Source organism: Heptranchias perlo, chromosome 16 (genome assembly GCF_035084215.1).
Source record: "Heptranchias perlo isolate sHepPer1 chromosome 16, sHepPer1.hap1, whole genome shotgun sequence".
NCBI classification, from domain to species: Eukaryota; Metazoa; Chordata; class Chondrichthyes; order Hexanchiformes; family Hexanchidae; genus Heptranchias; species Heptranchias perlo.
The window spans coordinates 51,020,669-51,036,042 of record NC_090340.1 but is presented as its reverse complement, the minus strand read 5'-3'; the positions used below and the strand labels follow the sequence as shown (position 1 = coordinate 51,036,042).

At 42.1% G+C, this 15,374-nt stretch overlaps 1 protein-coding gene across 1 annotated transcript in view; it reads right to left on the bottom strand.

The window, feature by feature from the left end:
• wfdc1 (WAP four-disulfide core domain 1) overlaps positions 1-11,940 on the bottom strand; it is a 40,554-nt gene extending 28,614 nt beyond the window's left edge. The window contains exon 1 of the mRNA XM_067998113.1: positions 11,465-11,940. Coding sequence (XP_067854214.1) covers positions 11,465-11,596 — 132 coding nt within the window. The 5' untranslated portion in view covers positions 11,597-11,940. The remainder of the gene's footprint in view (positions 1-11,464) is intronic.
• Between the last annotated feature and the right edge of the window lie 3,434 nt (positions 11,941-15,374).

Genomic DNA, 15,374 nt, shown 5'->3' with positions numbered 1-15,374 from the left:
TTACAGGACGGATTAGTGCATCTGTCAATGTTAATTAATTAATTAATAGCTTTTAGCCTGACTATATGGTCTGTTAATGTAGTATTTTACACCAGTTGAGAGCAAACTAGTGCCTGAAATTGGGACAGTTGTGCTGGAATTTGGGACAAAATCCGGCTTGACCAGGCCTCCGTCCCTTTTGTATACATCGAAAAATTCCACCAGAAGTGGGTGCAGGAGCATTTTGCACCCATCCCCATGCACTCATCACCAGAAGAGGGAGAACTGCCAGGATAATGTCATCCACCAGAAATCCTGCCCGTTTCATCTTCATTGCCCCCAAAACCAAGTACACCTGCATCATGCAGGGATTGTAGTATTCCAGAACCCAATGTTAATGGAATTCGTGCCACAAATGCCAGTTTCCCAGCAGGTAAGCGGCAACTTTGAATTAGTTAAAATGCTTTACATCTTTTAGCATCTTTCAGAGCAGTTAGTCCCTTAACATTGCGGCAAGGTGACTCTCTGAAATTCCTGCCCACCCCCCCCCACGTGTAGACACCCCAAAAACTGTAAATGGCTTGGGTGCCTGCCCTTTCAATGCAAATGACCCTGACCGTGGGATTTGGCATGAGGTCAGGGCAGGCAGACTAGCGACCAGAAAACCTGCCTCACTGCACGTCCAGTATCTCCTGAAATACAAGGTGAGTAGGCCATATCATTTCTAGTGCACACCTGATCAGCAGACGTGCTCATTGCTCAGCCTGTGTCAGTGCCATCACAGATATTTTGACCATTGTGGGGCAGCGGGGGGCGTGTCATGTTACAAATCCACACTGCTGTTGGGAGCCTCACCAATTGGTGGGGTAAATCCCAAATTTGCCCATCATATTTCAGACATCCATTTTAATGATTGGACAATTGCAGGCACTGCATGGACGAATTTTTGATTTGCACTGACTGTAGGCAAGTCTTCTCACTGGCAGCAGGGACTCAAAATTACCACTATAGGGTCAAGTTTCAGTTAATACAAAGTGAGACCTTGCCTATGGAAGCTGACTCTTGCGGCACGTGGGAGTAAACGTATTGGGAAGTAACCCTAACTGTAACAGAAACATTTGAAAGGACCACAAAATGAATTACTCTTGGAATACGGCGACTGTTAAATATGCAATTATGTGACTGAACAGTTAGAATACAAAGAGCTCTATGTGTTCTCCCTGGGCGATTAACAAATAAAGTTACTGGTTGTTTAGAGGTGGTGACTCCCTTGGCTCTGAACGAGGAGTTTTGTGGTTCAACCCTTCCTCCTTTGAAAACTTCTGAATTGAAAAGTTACATTTTAGGAGCCAAGTGAGGCACCACAGGAAGGAACAGAGGAAACTGAATGCTGCCAGCCCACAGTGAGTGATTATGATTATAACATTTCCTTTCGAGAAAGGATGAATGAGACCAGCATGCTATAGCTTTTCAGGACTTCCTAAATTAAAGTCCCAGCATTTCAGTACAATGCTGTAGACATCATCAAAGAGAAGCTCTTTTCAGGAATAAAGATATTTTCTAGACACAGACTCTATCATGATCTACTATACACATTATCAAAGAAATGTCTTAAGACCCCTCTATTATCATACCAGTCCTTGGGTTTATTATGGGTTACTTGGATGTTAGTTTAATGTCAGTGGCTGTATAGAGAACCGTAATCCAACAAGCTTTCAAAGGAAAAGATGAAAATGGATTTGTCCATTCATTCACCGACAACTAATCTATGATGCATAATTATAATAAAAGTTGTGCATTTTTTAGAGTCAGAATATGTGCCTAGGACTGCAGGCAAGTTGTTACACTTCTGTTCAAAGAAGGAGGAAAGCCAGATAACTATAAACCATTTAGCTTTATGCCAGTTGCAGGAAAATTACCAAAGGAAATAATTAGAGATAAAATAAATAAATACTTAAAAGATCATGGCTGGATCATAGTCAACATGAACTTGTAAAGGGTAAGTCATGTTTGACCAACCTGACAGACTTTTTGGAAAGAATAATTGAAACTACAGACAGGGCATTTGCTATAGATGTGATTAATATGGACTTCCAGAAAGAATTTAATAAAATATCATAACAAATTGGTTGAGAAAATCAGGCCCCATGGCATAAAAGGAAAAGTAGCAATTAGGATAGGGAGGTAGATGGCTGAAAGGATTGCAGTTAACAGGTAGTGGCTACATGGAATATATATATATATGGAATTGATATAAATGGGTGGATATCAAACTTTACTGAATATTCTAAACTGAAAGGAGTAGCAAACTGCCAAGAAGAATGCAGGTACATCTTTGGCATGGTAGGAATTCCACCTGCCACAAAGATGTGCTTCTATACCTGGTCGATTTTCCAGCCTCAGGGTCATTTAAATGATTTTGATGGCTTCCCCGTCTTCACCATTGTGTTCAAATGGGGGAGGGTTTGGAGATTAGCTGGCAGTGTCTGTTACTGGTTGAAGTTTTAAAATTCATTAAAGTTGCATCTAAGCCTGTGCAATTGATCACCCCCTTCTCACTCCCCCTCACCACCACAGCAAAACTGGACATCAGGAGCAAACAGGGGCCTGGTTCCCAATATTGCTATGGCACAAATAACAGAAAATATGTTGGATGCTGTAATTCCATCATTTAAATATCATTACGTCTGGCCACACACATACATATATGTATTGTACATCACCCGTCATAAAAATGGGTGGCTACTTGGTGGAATGGGTCCTTGACCCATTTCATCCCCGCCTGTCCAGTTCCACCAAAAAACAGTGGAGAGTGGGTAGAAAATCCTAGCTGCTATTTAACTCCTAGAAGTGTTGAGTATGGTCATTTTTCTAATATTTATTGAATATACTCCTGTGACATCAATCAGGAGAAGCCCTTGGGTCATGTCTACTGCACAACATTGATGTCAGTTTCTCTGCTCTGTTTTCATGCTGATCACAAGTTGTCTATGTTTTTAGTGCCTTTTTAAACCTAATTGAAACTGGGTATTTGTTGTGGAGGAGGTGCAATCCACAGAAATTAACAACCAAGTAAATTAGATAAATAGAAAATTGCTACACAGAGCACATCTAAGAACAAGTAGTTTACATTTAAAGTATTTACCCATGGTTTCTGTCTCCTTTGACCTTAGCCTTTCTTAGTAGATATACTTTCAATGGAAGATTATGACAGTCTTGGCTTTAAAGGTACTTTCAAATTAAATTGTTACTAAACTGCCCATTGTACTTACATATACAGTAGAACATTTTAAGTGCAGGTTGTTATTACCTATTCTGAAAATGCAACTGAAGCAATTGCAGGCTTGAGAATGACATAATTGATACAGAATAGTCCTTTTCCTGGAAAGGAAATGAACCAGACAACTTCCACCTCTGAAAGAGTCCATGCTTTGATCTAAAGGTGTGGCCCTCTATCATTCAGTCCATTAAGACTTCTATAAAAATGTCTCAAAATTTGAAGCACATTAAAATGTAAACTCACTCATTATTTGGTAATTTGCAGTTCATATTAAAAACTTTAACTAAGGGTCTTTGAACTTCCACTTTGAAAATGATCATGATCTGGACTTATACAGCTCCACCCATGTATTTTAGAGTAGCTTTAAAAAGGGACTAGAACAGATTATGATCTGGATTCCATAAATATATTTCATCATACGGACTAATCAAGAAAAGTTTCTGTTTATTTTTCAAGTCCTCAACAGTTATTACATTGAGACTGGCATGCAAGTTCCCTGTTCTGTGGAGTTGATGCCCCAATCATAGCATACTCCCTGACCAATGCCCCTCAGCATATCTACTCTGTTATCTGTTTTCAAAGTAACAAACTGTATGGATAAATAGTAATGTTTTTGCAGTCACCTTCCTTTTTAAGGCTATTTATCTGCTGCCATTCATAGTCTGTGTGTGTGTGTTGATATATTTATAGTTAAGGAGTCATCTTCTCTCCCACATCCAGCACCAGCAGCTAAAATTGGCACAGGGCTCATCTGAATCCTTATCTTATCAGGGACAATGGTCCATGCAGTCTCATTAGCACAGATTTTGAGTACATACTGGCAGCAAGATGTCTCGCCCGCCACCAGCTCACTTTGAAAACTGGCAGACACACTGCCCAAGAGTTTCCATTATGAGTTGGCAGCGGGCAAGATTCCTCAATTATTCACTCCTCAGCAGCATGGCATTAAAATCTGCCACCAATGGCAGTAGTCAGTGAGGGGGGAGGAAGATTAGCATACTTTTTTTAATGCCACACATCCTGTACATGTTTAACCAGTAGTCCCATCTCTACTGGAATTTGAATATATCACTGGATTCTGACTGAGAGTACAGATTGTTAGCAAGGAGCTGTGAAATTTATGGAAGCTTTCATGCTCATGGAAATTATGACAACAACTGTCAAGATTGTTAGACTATCTCAGTGTTAACTAACTCAAAATTTGAGTGCTAGTGCTTGGGTTGATCTTACAGTTTAAATCCTTTTGAGGGACTGAGTTGTATCCCCCCAAAAAGTGATTAATAATTTTTAAAAAATGATCTGAACTCCATCCCACATAAAGAACTGTTTGGCTGAAGGATCACAGTTCTATAGCATGCGATAGAATCATTTCTATCATCAATTTCCTCCTCTCCTCGCTTGAAGGTTTTGATTCCTTGAAGTTCCTCAGAACCTAGGCCTTCCTCTCCAGTTCTTTGACCAAATGCTATTATTTATCTGAAAGCCTTAAGGCTGAGCAGGTTGATGGTGAGTTATTCAACCACAAAAAACAGGATAAATTTAATCCGCCCAATTATCATTCTATCAGCCTCCTCCGAATCATTAGCAGTTATGGAAGTAGTCAACAATAGTACCATCAGGTGACACCTACTCACCAATAACCTGGTCATCGACACTCAGGTTCTTTCAGAACCGCTCGGCACCAGACCTCATCACAGCCTTGAACAAGACTTAGATCCAAGAGCTGAATGCCAGAGGAGAGGTGAGAATGGCTGCCCTCAACATCAAGGCAGCATTCGACAGAGTATGTCTCAAGGAAACCCAGCAAAACTGAAATCAATGGGGGTCAAAGGGAAAACCCTCCAGTGACTGATACAAATGAAGATGGTTATGTGTGTCGGAGGGTAGTCATTACAGCCCCATGAAGATCACTGCAGAGGTTCCTCAGGGCAGTATCCATGGCCCAACCATCTTCAGCTGCTTCATCAATGATATTCCCTCTGTCATAAGGTCAGAAGTGGGGTGGTTAGCTGACCATTCCAGCATTCAGCTCCATTCACAACTCCTCTGAAAATGAGATGCCCCATGCCAGCTAACAGCAGGACCTGGATAACATCTAGACTTGGCTGATAAATGACAGGTAACATTCATACCACATAAGTACCGGGTAATGACCATCTTGAACAAGACAAATCCCAGTCATTTCCCCTTGACTTGTAACAGTACCACCATCACCAAGACCCTCACCATTAACATCCCAAAGGTACCACAGATAATAAGCTAAACTGGACCGGCCATATCAACACCATGGCTACAAGAGCAGGGCAGAGACTAGGTACTCTGCAGTGAGTGACTCACCACTTGACCCCTCAAAGCTTGTTCACCATTTACAAGGCTCAAATCAGGAGTGCGATGGAATACTCAACAGTTGTCTGGATGGGTGCAGCTGCAACAGCACTCAAGAAGCTCAACATCATCCAACACAGAGCAGTTTGCTTGATTGGTGTCCCTGCCATTGGATTCAACATCCACTGCCTTCACCACCAGTGCACTGTGACTACAGTGTGTACTGCAGCAACTCCCTCCCCTGCAGTGTGAAGGGCAAGAGCAGCAATATTGTGGGAACACCATTACCTCCAAGCTCCCCTCTCAGTCACATACAATCCTGACTTGCCGTTCCTTTATTGTCTCTGTACTCCCACAAATGTGTTAGGTAGGGAATTCCAGAATATTGACCCAGTCAGCACAAGGAATGCAGCAGTTCAAGAAAAAGGCTCACCACCACCTTCTTGGATGGGTAATAAATGCACTTTTGCCAGTGTTTGCCATATCCCAAAACAAATTTTTTAAAACTGAGCCCAATCCTGTTCTCATCCATACACTTTCAGCAGGGTTTCCTAGATATTGAACAGAAACAGGAACCCTGGCCAATTTCCCACAATGAACCCAGGGGTACTGTGGCCATCTGTAGCTCCCTTCTACCACTTGGCTGAGATTAACAGTCAAGGGATCAAATCTAGGACATGCCTGGTGCATATGGCCCAAATACTCAGTACATACTTTTGCTGAATGACAAGAGCTACTGTGGGAGAATCTTGAGGTTATTCACTGAAAAAGTAGGAAACTCCATCAATAAACATGATGAAATTGTAATATGATTGTATACGAAGAACGTTCATGGCAAATGCTAGTTCCCAGTCTAGACAGCAGACTGCTCCCTTTTGTGGAAGGGAAGAATATCTTTGGTATTGGAGGTTGAACATGACTTCTGGACTTTGCTTGTGCCTTCTAACTGTGAATTTTGTTACCATCGCTTGTTCACTTAGAGTCTAAACATATGTTTTCAGGCATTAAATACATTAAAATGTTACCAGACACAGAGGCAATGGCCACCAGATATGGTGATGGTGGCAGCAAACATGAAAAAGTGATGATGGACAGAGGCCATTGTGAAGGAAAAGGCATCCAAAGCAATGGGAGCAGTAGAGGCGGAGATCACAGAGGGGAACAAATTATGATCGGGCACTGCAGATGCCCCTGGACCAGGCCAGGTGATAAAGAGGACAATGGAGATCATAGGTACAAATCAAATCAGGCAGTAGAAGTGGTCAGCAGAAGCAGTGGAGCAGATCAGACCAGGCCAAGAAGCGAAGAGCAAAAAGGTGAGTGAGGTACATGTAGCCAACCAACTTTTGCAAGGAGGTCTGAATTTTGCTTGTGGGCTTAGATATTTTGTGCATCAGTGTCAATGGAAAACAGCACCCACAGTGTTAGCAACACCCACAAATCCTGTAATTGTTGGAACTACTTTGCTTAAATGCTAGTGAATCACATGGGATATTTAAAACTTAAGTTTTTTACCTGTTTAAAATTTCTCATGTAAATCATGATTGTTGGACATCATATTAACATTCACAATTACTGCAAATCCTGTGATTGTGTATGCAAATTTTTCTCCATTAAATGTAGAAACATTTTATTAGAGAAGTGATTTTATTGGACAAGGTGCTTAATCAGGATCCTGCTTGATCCTATAGCATTTTAATAAAATCCGATCCATTCATTGGTTGTGGCATGTTGATCTGACCCCCTGCTCAAAAACTTTTTTTTTTCTATTCATTCTCGGGATGTGGGTGTCGCTGGCAAGGCCAGGATTTATTGCCCAGCCCTAGTTGCCGGTTTTGATACAACTGAATGTCTCACTAGGCCACTTCAAAAGACAGTTAAGAATCAACCACATTGGTGTGGGACTGGAGTTACATATAAGCCAGACTGGGTAAAGGACATTAATGAACCAGTTGGGTTTTTACAGCAATCTGACAGTTTATGGTCACTTTTACCAACACCAGCCATTTATTTCCAGATTTTTTAAACTGAATTCAAAATCTCAAATTGCCATGGCGGGGCAAGAACTCACATTCTCTACATTGTTAGTCCAGACCTCTGGATTACTAGTCCAGTAACATAACCGCTACATTACCATACCCTGTTGGATATCCTTGAACTAGATTACCTAGGGATAGCATTTATATTTGATGTTATTATGCAACAACAACAACTCACATTTATATAGTGCCTCTAATGTAGTAAAACGTCCCAAGGCAGGAGCGTTATCAAACAAAATTTGACACCAAGCCACACTAGAAGATATTAGGACAGGTGACCAAAAGCTCAGACAAAGAGTTAGGTTTTAACGAGCATCTTAAAGGAGAGGTAGAGAGGAGGAGAGGTTTAGGGAGGAAATCTTTTTTTATTATTCGTTCATGGGATGTGGGCGTCGCTGGCAAGGCCAGCATTTACTGCCCATCCCTAATTGCCCTTGAGAAGGTGATGGTAAGTCTCCTTCTTGAACCGCTGCAGTCCGTGAGGTGAAGGTTCTCCCACAGTGCTCTTAGGTAGGGAGTTCCAGGATTTTGACCCAGCGACGACGAAGGAACGGTGATATATTTCCAAGTCGGGATGGTGTGTGACTTGGAGGGGAACATGCAGATGGTGTGGTTCCCATGTGCCTGCTGCCTTTGTCCTTCTAGGTGGTAGAGGTCGCGGGTTTGGGAGGTGCTGTCGAAGAAGCCTTGGAGGGTTGCTGCAGAGCATCCTGTAGATGGTACACACTGCAGCCACGGTGCACCGGTGGTGAGGGGAAGTGAATGTTTAGGGTGGTGGATGGGGTGCCAATCAAGCGGGCTCCTTTGTCCTGGATGGTGTCAAGCTTCTTGAGTGTTGTTGGAGCTGCACTCATCCAGGCAAGCGGAGAGCATTCCATCACACTCCTGACTTGTGCCTTGTAGATGGTGGAAAGGCTTTGGGGAATCAGGAGGTGAGTCACTTGCGGCAGAATACCCAGCCTCTGAACTGCTCTTGAAGCCACAGTATTTATGTGGCTGGTCCAGTTAAGTTTCTGGTCAATGGTGACCCCCAGGATATTGATGGTGGGAGATTCAGCGATGGTAATGCCGTTGAATATCAAAGGGAGGTGGTTAGACTCTCTCTTGTTGGAGATGGTCATTGCCTGGCACTTGTCTGGCGCAATTGTTACTTGCCATTTATCGGCCCAAGCCTGGATATTGTCGAGGTCTTGCTGCATGCGGGCACAAACTGCTTCATTATCTGATATATTATCTGATTTACTACCTGATTATATTACATTCCAGAGCTTAGGACCTAGGCAGCTGAAGGCACGGCCACCAATGGTGGAGCGATGAAAATTGGGCATACACAAGAAGTCAGAATTGCAGGAAAGCAAAGATCTCTGATGGTTGTAGGGCTGGAGGAGGTTACAGAGATAGGGAGGGGCGAGGCCATGGAGAGATTTGAAAAAAAGGATGTGAATTTGTAAATCGAGGCATTGCCAGACCGGGAGCCAACGGGGGTGATGGATGAACGAGACATGGTGCGAATTAGGATACGGGCAGCATAGTTTTGGATGAGCTCAAGTTTACGGAGGATGCAAGGTGGGAGGCTGGCCAGGAGAGCACTGGAATAGTCGAGTCTAGAGGTAACAAAAGGCATGGATGAGGATTTCACCAGAAGATGAGTGGAGGCAGGGGCAGAGACAGCGATGTCACGAAGGGGGAAGTAGGGAATATTCGTGTTGGAGAGGATATGGGGTTGGAATCTCAGCTCAGGGTCAAATAGGATGCTAAGTTTGCGAATGGTCTGGCTCAGCCTCAGACAGTGAACCAGTGAGAGGGATGGAGGTCGGTGGCTAGGGAATGTAGTTTGTGGCGGGGACCAAAGACAATGGCTTCAGTCTTCCCAATATTTAATTGGAGGAAATTTCTGCTCATCCAATACTGGATGTCAGACAGGCAGCATGACAAATCAGAGGCAGTGGAGGGGTTGAGGGAGGTGGTGGTGAGGTAGAGCTGGGTGTTGTAAGCGTACAAGTGGAACCTGACGTGTTTTCGGATGAAGTTGCCAAGGGGCAGAATGCAGATGAGAAATAGGAGGGGCCCAAGGATAAATCCTTGGGTTACTCCAGAGGTAATAGTACGGGAATGGGAAGAGAAGCCATTGTAGGTTATTCTCTGGCTACGACTGGATAGATAGGAATGGAACCAGGCAAGTCCCATCCAGTTGGACAATGGAGGAGAGGCATTGGAGGAGGATTTAATACAGATTCTGCAACCAGTAATGGGCCTAGTTTCACTACCTGCTACCAACCTTGTGCTTAATTTTTATATGATCCTCGCCAAATTTGCTCCATGTTGCTGATTATTGGCACCAGGTTTCTCTTTGTTCTCTGTTGTCCTCTTAGTTTCTTGTCCATGAAGAACATTACCTGAATCTATTCTTCATTATGTTTCTAAAAGACTATTATTTCACTTGCCAGTGAAGTTATTATTCACACAAATTAAAAACACAATGAATAATAATCATAAATGACATACCATAACACTAAAAAGCTGCCTCACATTCCAGGGATGGTTTCGAAAAAAAAACAGAATACCTCATGAGTGACTGAGAGTTCCAAGTGTTCTGTTACGAATATGTAGAAGTATTATAATCCATTGCTGGTATGTAGTTCGTTACAGAACACTGGTCATTAATGAGATATCCTCTATTTAGTCATTAAACTGTGAAGTGAGCTCAAATAACGAAGATTGTGGAGATATGCTTCACAAAGCATCTGAGCTGATAATTCAGAATTAAGATGAAATCAGCTCCTCAGTAATGGACATGTTGGAGATTTGTAATTCCAAATATTACTGGCACTATCAGCGCTGTAAAGTTTTATTACCTAATCAGTAATGGATGGTCTGTGTGCACATTCCTCAGGAATTGAAACTAGTTGGACGGCTTGACTGAAGGTCAGGACCATCATAATCTTACTCTTCGATCGCTTCCCCTGCCCTCAATTCCCTGTTACTGTGCGTGTGCTCATTTGCAATCTTATCTTTTCGAAAACGTGCACAAATTCTACTCTTCTGCACAGTAATCCTACTAATTTGATCCAACTGCTGCCATTCTTATGACTACCTTGGGTCCTAAGTATGTAATTCAGAACATCGTTTGTCATGTGACAGTTGCCTCAATCCGTGCCAAGATATCTTAAATCATGTTTGAAAGCGCTGCTGCCTTGCAAGTCAGAGAACATCTATCTTACTTAGGTTCAAGCACATTTAAACTGAGCATGTCAAGTGTTAATTGGAATAGTTGCTGCCAGTGAATGGCAAGACTTCCTACACTTGGACTGGGCACGGATTGTCCATCTGTGCCCATTCAACCAGGGTGCAAGGAAGAAGAAAACCAATTCTACTCTTTTTCCGAAGTCTCCCACGCCTACCATTCTCTGTCCGCTCATTTATGCATCTGCTTGAATTATTCTTCTTGCTTTCAAAAAGTCTCCCAAAGTGAACGCCTTGTGTTTTGCAGGTCGCTTAATTCGGTTCAAAAATGACGGATTTACATTATACAATCCGTTCGCAGGAATCCTCCAATCATTTCTCCTATGAATATCAGTCTTCCAGATTCCGTTTGTGAAGAGCATTTACTTATAGCACTGCAGCATATGCCCTGTGTAAGGAGCGAACTAATGTGACGGTTTTCGTCCTCTGTTAATTTATGACCTCAGCAGCAATTCACCTCCTGATTCAGGGACCAACCCGGTAACATGCGCTACGGATTAAAATCGCCTCGCTACCTCTTTACTGCAAAATGCTTATTTAAATGTCAGTTTGTCTGTTAATATCCCCCCCCCCCGCGCTTTTAAACACAAATACTCACATCGTATTTATCTCCTACTTTCACACGAAGACTCTTGGTAACTCCGGGCTCGGGTTGCAGCACTAAGACACAGAGAAGGGCAGCCACCAGTGTTCTTAGGAAACTTTCCTGCAAAGTTCCATGGTGATCCATCGTTCGTTTGTCCCCCCGTTTGTCCAGAACGGCGGAATATGAAGAAAAAGGAATAGCAGCTAATGCAGTCAAGCTTTCAACGTGTTGTAGCAGTGAGTACAGCCAGAGAAACGATGCAAACCAGATCGAGTTGGTGAAGGCTGTGCTTTTTGATCAGGTATTCACGCCTCCCCTACACGCACCAGCTGCCTATACCCTAATATTAGCCAGATATTTTTAGACTTATACAGGCGTGTTCACATCTGGCAGCTTGTCCACACGCACCGACCGACTGCCGCTAGGATTACAACTTGAGAGCGATCAGATAAACTGTCCTATCTGAGCGCCTGCGAGCCCTCGCTCGGACCCCATCTCACCCACAGCTGTTAAGAATAAGCAGCTGACCCGTGTTAATAAAAGTCCCAATAAAGCAGCTGGCATATGGGAATGATAAAACAGTTTTAACAAAGTGACTGTAAATTTGAATCCGAAATAAAGGCGTCGAATGTTTACATTCCAACAGGATAAAACATGCATTTCGTTGCGATAAATTAAATTAACTGCTAGGAGAGCAAAATAAAAGCGGATGGGGGAATTCAAGTATAACAAAGATAAAAATGAGATCAGAGACTGAAAACAGTGTTAAATAGAAAACCAGATGCCCACCATTGCTGTATACAAGCGTCAGTCTTCTAACAGCCCCGTGGAGCTTTCCCCAATCAGATTGTCCTAATAAAACGACAACGATTTTTAAAAAGTAATTCAAGTGAATTCATGGTCCAGTTGTACCGTACTTTCTGTGTCAATGTGACACAGTTTACACATTGCCAGACGTGGTATTACTCCAGTTTAAAGTTCCTAATTTGAGGCTGCTGTGAATTTTGGCTAGTTTACCCTTGAACTACCTTGAAAAGTACAAATGTAACCCGCGCAAAGCCATCTTCTGAAGCTACTTTTTTAAAGATTCCAAGCGGTTGCTGAACTGGCAATTTTATCTTAGTAAAAAACCCAGCAGGCTAGCGCTATAGATATTACCAGCTTGTTGATGGTGAGTGAGAACTCTGCATTTGCATTTGAGTTTAAGGTTTGACCGACCAGCATGGGCCGCCTCCCAAAAGTAATCTCATACTACTCCCAGGACCTAACTCCGAAGTTATGCTGCTGCTTTTGTATCAATGCAAATTCGAAACCATTATGAAGAAATGTGAAAATGGCAGTAAAACTGTCGCCCTATGTCTGAAAACAAACACGTGAATCTGTTGCCTTTGTTACCTTTTAATAAAGACCATCAACATCTGTGAAGAAGAAAAGCCAAACTCCATTTTGACAAGATATGTGTTAGTAACATGATTGTTTTGAATGTGTTCTCGCGATGTGGGTGACATTCCTGTAGTGATGTCCTGGGGTTGCAATGATTGGCCTCTGAGAACCACAACCATTTTCCTTTGTGTCGGGTATGACTCCAGCCACTGGAGGGATTTCCATTGACACCCGATGACTTCACTTTTCTGAGGTTTCCTTGTGTCATATTCATTCGAGTGCTGTCTTGACGTTGCGGGCAGCTACTCTCACCCCTCCTCTTACAGGATGATATGATCTAAGTGTTTAAAGTTATGAAGTTATGAAGGTAAGTAGAAGCAGACTGTTTCAAGTAGTTGAAGGGTCTAAAATGAAAGGGGGGCGTCATAGATACAAGATTAAATGTAAGAGATTTAGAACAAAGAGCAAGAGAAACTGTTTTACAGAGGCTGTGAAATTCACTTCCAATGTTTGTGGTTGAGGCAGAAACTATGTCAACATTCAAGATTTGATTGGATAGATGGATGATGAAAAGATGATGTAGAGATATGGGAACAGGGTGGGTAAATGTGATTAGGATTATTTGCTCCCATGGAGAGTAAATGCCAACCTGGACTTGTTTGGTTCCTATTACCTGTTTCTGTGTTGTAACTTCTATGTATTTCTATGTATGGTATTCAGATCTTATATCCATGTCTGGATCAAGGCCGTGACAAGGTGTGGAGCTGTCTGGCCTTAGATATTCTCTTGGGTACAGTGATGCTAAGCACTCCCATAAACAGGCTAAGTATCTTACATTTACCAGTGCACCCCGACTGCCCGATATCTAACTAAATGATAGCAGTTATCCAGGGTTGTAACAATAATATCTTCTTTTGATCAGAATTGGATATTCATATTTTTGTACATGTGCTTCAATCTCTTCAAAAGCAGACCAAGAAAACACTTGGTGAGATGAGGCCAGTTAAGAAATGATTATTTACTTTACTCCACAGTGAATACACAGCAAGTTAAGATTAGATTCACTTAGTCCAATCAGTGCAACCTGTCTTCACATAATAATACAAAATAATGAATGTGTTATGCTTTCCCACATCAGTATGTTGTTTTACTTGATCTAAGCAAAATAACTCCTAATTACCCTCTCGCATGCTAAATATCTGAGCCTGACCAAAGTTTGCCCTCACAACTTTCTATTTTCAAAACCTGCCTGACTTTCTAGCCTTTGCTGGACCTGACTCCTTTTTTTTTAAATCACCCAATGTTCACAGCCAAAAGGGGCCAGAGCCTTCCCAACCCCAGAGGTGTGCTGTGTTTATCAACCACCAAAACAGACTAATTTATTGCTCATTATTTAGTCTATGGGGAAACAATATTAAAGCTTAGCCCATTAGCATTTTAAACACATCATTTCAATGCCTTTTTAATAGGTGTGAATACACTTTGCTTTAAAACCCAACATTTAAAAGGACCTTTTTTTTTCAAATCCTTTCTGTGGAAAAATGGTCAAAAATCCAAAATGTCACAGTAGCATTTTTTTGAACCAAAGCAATTGTGCTCCTCTCATGGGTCATTTTGAAAGTGTATTGCCCAGTGCAGAATTGAGCCATAGGGACCAGGAATGTTCAAGGCTCAATTCCTAGTTTATGCTGAGTTAGCTAAATGTAGTCAAGACTGTGGTAGGGATAGTACAGTTGGTTCCCACTCCTGATTCCTGTCTAATGATTTCGACGGCAGGTATGCTTGTGTGGACATTGATTTAGGGCAGGATGTGGCTCAGCTATAATGCCCCTTCCCTCCAATTGATTAAATAACCTGCTCATATTCACTGTCCAGGCTCACCCTTGAAGATTAACCACTCCAGAGAGATACTGGAGAAAAGCTGTGCCCCTGAATTCTTAACCCAGCATAATCCAACACTTTTAGAAGAGGAGCAAGTTGAAAGAGAAAATATTTTTAAGAATCATTATTTAAATTTCTCCATTTTAATTACTCCTCTCAACCAATCAAATAGCTTTAAATGACATTCAAGCTCCCATACGGCTTTGGACCAGTTTCACTGGAGATAACTGTAAACAATTTTACAACACCAAGTTATAGTCCAGCAATTTTATTTTAAATTCACAAGCTTTCGGAGGCTTCCTCCTTCATCAGGTGAACGATGCGAAAGCTTGTGAATTTAAAATAAAATTGCTGGACTATAACTTGGTGTTGTAAAATTGTTTACAATTGTCAACCCCAGTCCATCACCGGCATCTCCACATCATGACTGGAGATAACAACAGGGAAGTTTTCTTTTCATGGAACAGGAACAACTTTGTACTAGTCTTACTCTGCAGTAATGTTTCTTCTGTCAGCCTTTCATGCAGCAACAATAAGGAGAAGTCAACAGGGTAGAGAGTTCCATCTTTCAAATGGAAGAGGTGGCATCAATTACCACCTTGTCTGGGTGATAATTTTGCAGAATCTGGAGCGCAGGTGGCTCCATATATATTACCCT